General features: G+C 31.7%; 2 protein-coding genes across 2 annotated transcripts in view; one reads left to right on the forward strand and one right to left on the reverse strand.

The window, feature by feature from the left end:
* The window catches only part of LOC124540373 (transcription factor EB), a 153054-nt gene extending 145605 nt beyond the window's left edge, over nt 1–7449 (reverse strand). The window contains exon 1 of the mRNA XM_047117873.1: nt 7112–7449. Coding sequence (XP_046973829.1) covers nt 7112–7272 — 161 coding nt within the window. The 5' untranslated portion in view covers nt 7273–7449. The remainder of the gene's footprint in view (nt 1–7111) is intronic.
* A 496-nt stretch (nt 7450–7945) lies between these two features.
* LOC124540541 (probable small nuclear ribonucleoprotein G) lies at nt 7946–9062 on the forward strand. The gene is made up of 3 exons (XM_047118196.1): nt 7946–8131; nt 8322–8469; nt 8721–9062. Exons 1-3 carry the CDS (start codon nt 8100–8102, stop codon nt 8769–8771), a joined length of 231 nt encoding a protein of 76 aa, XP_046974152.1. The 5' UTR covers nt 7946–8099; the 3' UTR covers nt 8772–9062.
* Nucleotides 9063–9952: the final 890 nt, after the last annotated feature.

Consider the following 9952-nt stretch of genomic DNA (forward strand, 5'->3'; position numbering starts at 1 on the left):
TCATCTCGTGCTCGGCGGTGAAGGAAAACATCGAGAGGAAACCTACATGTGTTTAATTTCATCGAAATTCTGCCCCATGTGCATTCCACAAACCCGCATTGGAACAGCGTGGTGGAATATGTTCCAAACTCTCTCCTTAATGGGAGAGGAGGCCATAGCCCAGCAGTGGGTAATTTACAGGCTGTTACTTGCGTAAATTTAAGGCTTGTCTGACTTTATTCTTTATATCATTAGAGAGCGCTGTAGTATTATGAAGTCACATACCAAATAAGAGCTTTTCAAATAGTTTTCGCAATTTCTGATATTAGCGAGACCGTACACACCTCAAATTTATAAAGTATTGTTTATTAATGAATAAAATTATATGACAGTAATATAATCTACAGATTATATTAGTATATAAGATTATATAGGGTATTCTACAGCAATTATATTTAGAAGTAATGTATCTGGCTACAAGTGAAATAATTTTGGTATTAAATCATTAATTTTAGATATTGTCCCCAAAATACAAAAGAACAACTTTTATATTTTTCTTATTTTCATGGTAAACGGACAAGCAAATGGTGCACCTGATAGTAAAGGTCACAACCGCCCATAGACATGGCGCTGTCAGAAACATTAAACATTTCTTACATCTTCAATGCGCCACCAACACTGGGAACTAAGATACACAAGATGATGATACACAAGATACACGTGTATCACGATTTTCATCCGACACATGCACACATGTAGTTTCTTCACAAATTTCGTCCACGACACTTAAGCAATGTTGTAAGTGTTAGTGCCGGTCTATATGATTGCAAATTAGAAACGATAATTTATTTTACGATAAAATATAATCTCAATACTTTTACGTAATTAACATATGTTTGAAACTAATACAAAGGATCGATGACGGTATATCCGACCTTGTTATTTAATTGCCATTGGTTTGAAGTTTAATTGTTTATAATTTGTAACCTTTGCAGTTGATGACAGAGCTTTGTTATTTTTAATGTTTACATACTTTAGACGACTTCTTTGAAATAATTTATTACACAATTCTATGTATCCTTCACTATTAAAATGGCGGTGGAGCTTATTTCAAATCGATCCTTATAAGGCTCTGTACAAGGCAGGTTTTTATTTATAAAATGAATAAAATTAAATCTAAAATAATCTCAATGATTATAATAGTGAAAATGCTTTGTAAAGTTTATGGATAGCATTTTGTATAAGCATTTAAATATATATTTTTAATTATAAAATGTGAACAATATGCAAATGGACCACCTAATTGTATATGTTCAACGCGGCTTAGATATACACAACGCGTAAAAGGAAATATTAGGCATTACATCTAACAATACAGGATAACCATAGAAAATAAATTGTACTGTATATGTCTATAATTACACTGGCTCACTCGTCTTTCAAAATGAAACTCAATACAAAAGTATAATTATAATCATTTTAAACAAGAATTACTTATTCAATTAAAACCTCATTTTCTACCTAATTCACTTTGATCTTTTTATGTTTATCTGTGCTGTGACAATTTAGGTGACACCAACCCCAGCGGCCGACCAGATGGCATAATTATTTTTTTTTTTTCACCATTAAAAATCTTTTTGGGGAAAAACTGTTTTGTAAATTTTGTTTTTTTTTTTTTTTTTAATACGCTTTAGAATGAATATCTTGGAAAGGTTATAAGGTCGAGAAAATGGCAATGTCACAATGGTGTTCGACAAGAAATCTGACCTTTCTGTGACCGATACCTAACGAAACGAAAGACTTTTTTTAAACATAATCTTATCTCAAAATATTCGACTAACTGTTAGTAATCCTTAGAGATTTATCTCCGAGCTGGCTTACTGGATAAAATGTGTTTCTTAGCCAAAATCTGCAAATTAAGACCCAATTTTAATTTGTCTTTAATTGACCACACATAGTCGGTGAGGGGTATTACAGGATGTAGGACGCGTTTCGTTTAAATTGAAATGAACTGATATGGATGTCTAGAGTGTCGATATACCCTCAAGTGCTATACTCTCCATGAAATATTTTTTTATTATAATTATGTTTGTATTCTATTTTTAAATCTATAAAATGAATATGAAAATTCTATAGTTGTGTTCAAGTTTGACTAATAATTTTTCTAGTAAATATTTAATCTTGATATCGTCCATGGTGGGCAAACTTTTTAAATTCTTCTTAATTTATTCCGAGCGATTCTGTGATGTTATTTAGTTAACAATAGCATAGTATTATTCAACTTAAACGTAGCATCGGCATTAAGTCGATTACATCTGAAGTGCGCTTACTTCAGATGTGATCGGTATTTGAAATCATCAACATTTACTTATTATTTATTTCTTATGTGAAAAGGATCTTTACACAAATGTAATAATTTGTACTTTCAAACAATTCGCCACATTGAAGATTGTATTTTATTTTATTGTTGATACTACACTTAAACTGTGTCATAATATACCAACAACGTGTATTTATGTATGTACATTAAAGAGACGTTATTACAAGAACTTTCTCGATTCTCACTTGCTTCCTAATAAGACATAATGCATATGATTTTATAACAAAAACATATAACGTCTTTAAAACTGAGAAACCGCTGTCGATATAGAATACAGCATTTGCTCCACAGTTGTATATATTATTCGATTTAAATCTGTGTATTTTAGAGACGTTCTACAATAAATTAGTTCACTCTCACTGATCTTCTAAGCCAAAACATTTTGACGGTAGTTCTAGATTTTTGGGACACACACATACGTGCTTATATGAACTATATATATTATTAAAAGTAAGTTTTACTTGTTGGACTATATATTATGTTGGAAAATAATAACTACTGGTTTCTTGGCGGCTTTTCTCTGTACACATGATAATAACTGATGGGTGAGTGATATTTGTATAGGTAGACAGGCTGCTGGGCTAATGTAGCTGAGATGGCCCAGTGGTTAGAACGCATCTTAACCGATGATTTCAGGTTCAAACCTAGGCAAGCACCACTATATAGATATATATGTGCTTAATTTGTGTTTATAATTCATCTCGTGCTCGGCGGTGAAGGAAAACATCGTTTGGAAACCTGGATGTGTCTAATTTCACACACACACACATGTGCATTCCACCAACCTACATTGGAACGGCATGATGGAATATGTTTCAAACCCTCTCCTTAATGGGAGAGGAGGCCTTAGCCCAGCAGTGGGAAATTAACAGGCTGTTACTTTAATTACTTTACTTTAGACAGGCTTGCACAAAGGTATTACGACTGAGTACATTTAAATATATTGAAATGTAATTCATATATTTATAAAGTTTTTGCAACTTCCGTGCCAACAACGCAGGATTTGTCATTCAATTTGCAGCTGTTGCGTATTACTCTGCTAGTTGAGACAAGTAGCGATAAGTTATTAGATTTATTAAAAAGAAAACCTACGTCTCGTAGTTTCGCATGTGGTGAATTTGTTGTGTATATCTAAGGTTCCGTCCATTAATTTTAACGGAAGCAAAAGCGTCCATTTCATCCTGGAGAATTTTTTTTTTTTTTTTTTTTTTTTTTTATGGCATAGGAGGCAAACGAGCAGGAGGCTCACCTGATGGAAAGTGACTACCACCGCCCATGGACACCTGCAACACCAGGGGACTTGCAGGTGCGTTGCCGGCCTTTCAAAAAGGAGTAGGCTCTTTTCTTAAAGGTTCCCATGTCGTATCGGTTCGGAAAAACCGCCGGCGAAAGCTGGTTCCACAAAGTGGTTGTGCGAGGCAGAAAATGTCTGAGAAATCGCGCTGTTGTGGATTTTCTTGAGAATTAACTTTATTAGGTATATGCCTAAAACCACGGCGAACAAATAATTATATGTCCGATAACTGCAGTTATTATCCAAAACGACTCTGATGAAATACAAACAAATCGGTACAAATAAATCAGGAACTTTTCCTATAATTATGAAACAATTTACATTTGAAAAGGTAACCCATCTTGAACCTTTCAAAAACAGATTGTCTTAGAGAAATAACAAAAACAATATAGTTATTCTGGTTATTTTTCACAGGCATGTTATCTATAACAAAGCCGGTTATTTTATAATCACAGAAAATTCTCAATTTTATTTATTTGTACAGATTTTAAATACAATAGCCTCGCTTTTCTTGTGATACTCTCCAATGATCACTTGAAAGCGAAATTAGTGGATAAAAACTATCAGACATTGTTACATGATTTAGCTTATTTTGTGAACATAAAGAAAAATATTATTTGTAATACTTTTTATTTTTATTTTATGGAATAGGTGATAAACTAGTGTGATGCTAATGGAAAGTGACGAGCACAGCCCATGGACATCTGTACCACCAGAACTCAGGGACAGGTTGGTTGCCTTTAAGGACTTTCAATTTTTAATTACTTTCATTCGAATTTCTTACATCAATTGATAATATTAATAATCGACTATAATAAAGGCAAAGACACATCTACCGCGTTTAGCTAACCTGTATTTTTTGTACACAAAATCCTATAAAAATTAAAAGATTTGTTTGTTTCTTTTAGTATGAACTGTACTCGTGCGAAGCTGGGGCGTATAAATAGTAAAGTATCAATGCGTCTTGTATTTATATCATCTGAATTCACATAGTTCAACAACGATTTAAGATTGGGACAGTGGCAAGACCAGGTCTGTTCGTCAAGCTAGTTCAGAATACTAAATGTCTAACGGTGCTGTCAGAATCTTCACCTCAGTAACGTCATTCCATCGGAATTCATTTTGACTTGTAAAACAAGCAAGCTCGCATAACATGTCTGAACATCTGTATTTATGACGTGTCACATTAGCGTTCGAGGCGGAATTCACGATCTGTGACGTTGCCACGTTTAAATGAAATTGTGCCGTCTGATAGGACACTAAGCACGGATAATATATGCTAATGTGAAAATGAAAAAAATTACCTATTGTTGTTTCGTTATTGCTCGTATAAAGATTACCGGTTATTTGGTTTCTAACACGTGCGTATAGAAAAAACCGCTCGGTCAACTATATGACTTAAAACTTGACCACAAGTCATGCAGTGAGCTGAGATGGCCCAATGATTAGAACGTGTACATCTTAATGGATGATTTCTGGTTCAAACCCAGGCAAGCACCACTATATATATGCGTAATTTGTGTTTATAATTAATCTCGTGCTCAGTGGTGAAGGAAAATTTCGTGAGGATACCTACATGTGTCTAATTTCATCGAAATTCTGCCACATGTGTATTCCACCAACCCGCATTGGAACAGCGTGGTGGAATATGTTCCACATCCTCTCCTTAATGGAAGAGGAGGCCTTAGCCCAGCATTGGATAATTTACAGGCTGTTACTTTTCATAGCATAGTAGTAATAGGCGCGTCGCAAATTTGAATCTATCTTATCTTCTATAAACAAATTTATTGAAATTTATTACAATGACTTTTTAAGTATTTTATATTTAACTACATGAACGTACGGCTTATCCCGGGTGACATTTATAAAACTTTACCCATACCACAGAAACAGTCCTCCCCAATTTTACAGCCTCAAGGACTGGCCCATCCATGGAGCTTTGTTACGTCTTCAAGCTTAAACCGGTAAAACATAGATGAAATTTTATATGAAGATAGTATCAGTACCGACAAGGATATAGGCTGATTTCTTTAATTCACCTCCCAAGGGTGTAAACTAGGGACTAACAGTTTGGGTGGAACAGGAAAAAATTTATACATTACGCACGGTTTAAGCTGTAAGTTTAGCTAGTTTAATATACAATTAATGTCTAGATGAAAATTAGGAAACCTTTTATATGAAGCATTTGCATCAATCCAGCTATATCATTCATTAAAATTAGACTTTTAACAGTAATAAAAGTACTCGCCGATTTCCTAACGTCTGTATTTCTCCGAACAGATGGTTTCTTTTTCGTTTTTCGGACAGATTAAAATTCGGTTATAATGTAATGCTCCACAGATTTCTATACCTATTAAAATTATATTACAAGTCGATGACTCGCGGGAAATATATTAGTTAACAAACACACACAAAGATTTAATAAATATATCTAATATGTAGTAGATTACACAAGGTAGATATTAATATAAGGATAAATTAAAATGTCTTTTAAATAGTTTTTTTTTAAAGCCAATATATATAGTAAGACGCGTACCAAATATACCTACTTAATATAATAAATAAAAAATACATGATCGTCACGTGACTAGTAGCGTATCGTTTGCCTAACAAACCTCAAGTGGACCGAATTGATTAATAACACAGAACATTGATCAAAACATTCAGACACGCTGTTTTGACAATGCAGTATGCACACATCTATGGACAAAATATGATACAGATTAAAAAGAAAATTTCCCGCGTTATTTTTTTTTTTAATCTTATATTATAATATTATGATGTATCATGGTGATTATTTCTTATTTTTACAATGTTAGAGGCGAATCAGCTTATCTAACGACTGAGGATTATATCAAATTGCTTTTTGTTATTAAGATTCCATAGTTATAACTTACGAGACGTTTTATCGACGACTCTCTATTCAAACATGGAAAAGGAGGTCAATTTTGAAAGTCACTGTGTTGTCTTAAAATATCAATATTTCCTCTTTTTATAGTATGTATATTAGATATCAGTGGGTGCATCATTTTGCTCTAAGTGTAAAATGTAAACGCTGGCTAAGATAATGAGTACCTAAGTATAAAAATACGCGGGAAAATAATGCGGAATTTAAAGTTTTCCAAATGTTTATATACGTAGTATATATACGCTTGATGTGATCGAGTGAAGTTAAGAATCAACTCTTCTGTTTACACGAATATCTTTAATAGCGTATTATCAAAAATGAAAAGTGAAATTGATAATCAGCCAAAGAATGTTTGCTGGTGAAGTTCGTAGAATGAACATAATCAGCGAAACTGGGTATTTTGCCAAGTCGTTTTCAGGGTCGCGGGCGCTCCTACTTCGGTGAAATTGTTCCTCATACGTATAAAAAACATGTGCTAAAAATATTCGCAATAATCATACGAAAAACGTTTTTGCTCTTAATATCAACGTTCCATAACATTTAGACTTACCTTTCGGTGACTGGCACAGCTTTGGACTTGAGCTCGTAAAACATGAAATCCTGGTGAGGTTGAGTGGTGTTCATCTCGTCAAAAATCCTCTGGTCAGCATTGAAATCGTTTGTTAATAGAGAAGCGAGATCATATCCCATGTCAATACCGGATTCATCCATTTTTAAACAGGTACACAATCACAAACTTTTCACTAATAACGTGTATGGCAATTGTAATTTTAAAGATACATAATTGATAAACAAAACGTGATTATTTATATAAGAATACGGCGAATATCTTAACAGCATCCATCCTCCCAGCTGTCTACTTGTTGCTATTGTTGATTATTACATAGATATACGTATGAGATAGGAATGACTGTAATCCAACTTATTTTGATTTACCGCCAATTCGCTTAACTATTATCGTCTTATCTATACTCCTTTATTGAGTCATATTATACTGAAAATAATTTATTAATAATGGCAATATTAAACACACCCAAAAACTAAGTGTAAACTCATTAGTCTTATTACAGCTTAGTAAAATCTTACACATTACAATATTTTATCAACCTTTCGCAGGTCGTATTTTAATTACTTTTTAATTATTTAAGGTGAAAGATTTTTTCTTAATACAATGGCAGCCCAGAAACCACCTGAATGATCATGCGTTCAAAAACAAGTGTTATGTAACCACAAACTCGCGTAATTTTAACAATATTTGAGGATAAACCTTAATCATTTCAATATTAGAAAGGCTCCGTATTGTATTATAAAGGTAGATTTTAATTTTCTTATTGTTCCCGAGCAAACTGATCGTGTAAAAATTTTGTTAATCTGTGCAAGTTTGTTGTCAACGAGAGTCGAGAGCGAGTCAACCGTTTTATAATCTATGGTCTATTCATTTTGCGCTTGCCAGAATCGGCATTTTAAATATAAAAATAAAGTAAATTGAACTAAGATACTTTTAATTACAAATAAAATACAACTGAAAGAACTTTACAATGTCGAAAGCACATCCCCCAGAATTAAAAAAGTAAGTATAGTAACGATAATTTACTATCAACATAGTTAGCGTCCCGCGTATATTCTAACCTTATTCCAAAAATGTATTTCCTTTAAAAACAACATATTGTATATATCATGCAATCCAATTTATTTACTAGTAACCTTTTTTTAAGATTAGTGTAATTGAAGTGAATTTTAACAGAATGTTTATATCCTAGGTTCATGGACAAAAAACTTTCAATAAAGTTAAATGCTGGTCGTGCTGTGACCGGTGTCCTTCGAGGCTTTGATCCATTCATGAATTTAGTTTTGGACGAATCTGTTGAAGAATGCAAAGATGGACAACGCAACAATATTGGCATGGTGGTAAGTTATAGCTGATGATTTAAATAAGATTTTATATAATACATGTAACTGAAGTAACTATTATATTTGTCTTGTTATAGTCTAAAGAAAATAATATTAGTGTAGTAATTATATATTACAACTATCAAAAACTTCAACAGGTATTAATAGTGAAGATAGTATTAGTTTGTTATAAGAAACACCATCTGCATTTTATTATACGTTGTATACTGGCTGGTCTGATGTTTTAACATTGTGTTTTATAATTCCAGGTTATACGAGGGAATAGCATCATCATGTTGGAGTCTCTAGATAGAATATAGTATTATCTAGTTTCAATCTTAAATTTAAGAATTAATTTATAAGATAAAAAAAATATTATTGTAAGCGTTACACTTTTCATATAATATCAGCATATTAGAAACTGTTTTCAACATGAATAACAAAAGCTCATTTGGTTAACATTTAGAATTTTAAATTCTGAACAATACTGGTATAAGTTATTTGTATTCTTTATATTTTCCATTTGATTTTCAAAACAAGAAAAGCATACACCAATTGCAAGTGTGAATAATTCCGGCATGGTTGATACAAATTAAAGGTTAAGCAATCTACTAAATTGTTTTATTTCATCACATACCTATTTAATTAATAATAATGAATTTGCATGTTTTACATTAATGAATAAAAGTTAACAAATTCCAATAAAAAAATGGATAAATAGTTTTAATAAATTTATAGAAGTGAAATCTTAAGCAGACCGAGGACTATTTTATATTTCCTCCTTATCAATCTATTCCATTAATTAATTATTTATACACATTCTCTTAATGAATACAAATTCTAAATTGTACCACTATATTATAGATTGGCCGTTGAAAATAATGAAATAATTTTCAGATTTTATTTAATTAGGTATATAAATGATATGCAATTAAGTATAACATGTATTTATTGGATTACAAAATAATAATGAATTTATTATTCATTGTGTTTGTGACCAATATTTCATTAAAGGATAGAGTATCTCATAGTAGGTAAATATGTACTGTGTATATAAAGTAGAGATTCTATATTTTTGTAGGCTAGCACCACAATTATTGTCATTATTTTTTAAAATTATATTAGAATCTTATTTATTCTTTACAGTAATTTCATGAAAATTGAAGACTTCTTAGAAATATCTCAAATCCGAGATTGTATATAGATAATGTATTTAATTTAATATTGAAAAAAGTAGATATGTACTATTACCATAATGGTAGTAGTATGGCATTACCATACCATTGTCACAAATATAACAAAGTAACCAGTCTCAAAATAATTTATTATTGAACATATTAATCTGTAAAGTCTTTAATAAAATTTTTATATCAGAATGACACAAGTTGAGTAAATTTATTAAGTTTTCCAGTGATAAATGTAAAGAATAAGATAGAAACAGATTAAAATTAGTCAGTCAAGTGTAAAACGTCAAACTGTCAACAAAACAAAGGGTTTTTGA

This window comes from Vanessa cardui, chromosome 25, assembly GCF_905220365.1.
Source record: "Vanessa cardui chromosome 25, ilVanCard2.1, whole genome shotgun sequence".
NCBI lineage: Eukaryota > Metazoa > Arthropoda > Insecta > Lepidoptera > Nymphalidae > Vanessa > Vanessa cardui.

Bases quoted from the DNA above. Each gene is read 5' to 3' on its own strand.
- LOC124540541 (XM_047118196.1), top strand. From the start codon at position 8,100: ATGTCGAAAGCACATCCCCCAGAATTAAAAAA. The intron at 8,132-8,321 runs GTAAGTATAGTA...TTTATATCCTAG, and splicing joins CATCCCCCAGAATTAAAAAA to GTTCATGGACAAAAAACTTT. The intron at 8,470-8,720 runs GTAAGTTATAGC...TTATAATTCCAG, and splicing joins GCAACAATATTGGCATGGTG to GTTATACGAGGGAATAGCAT.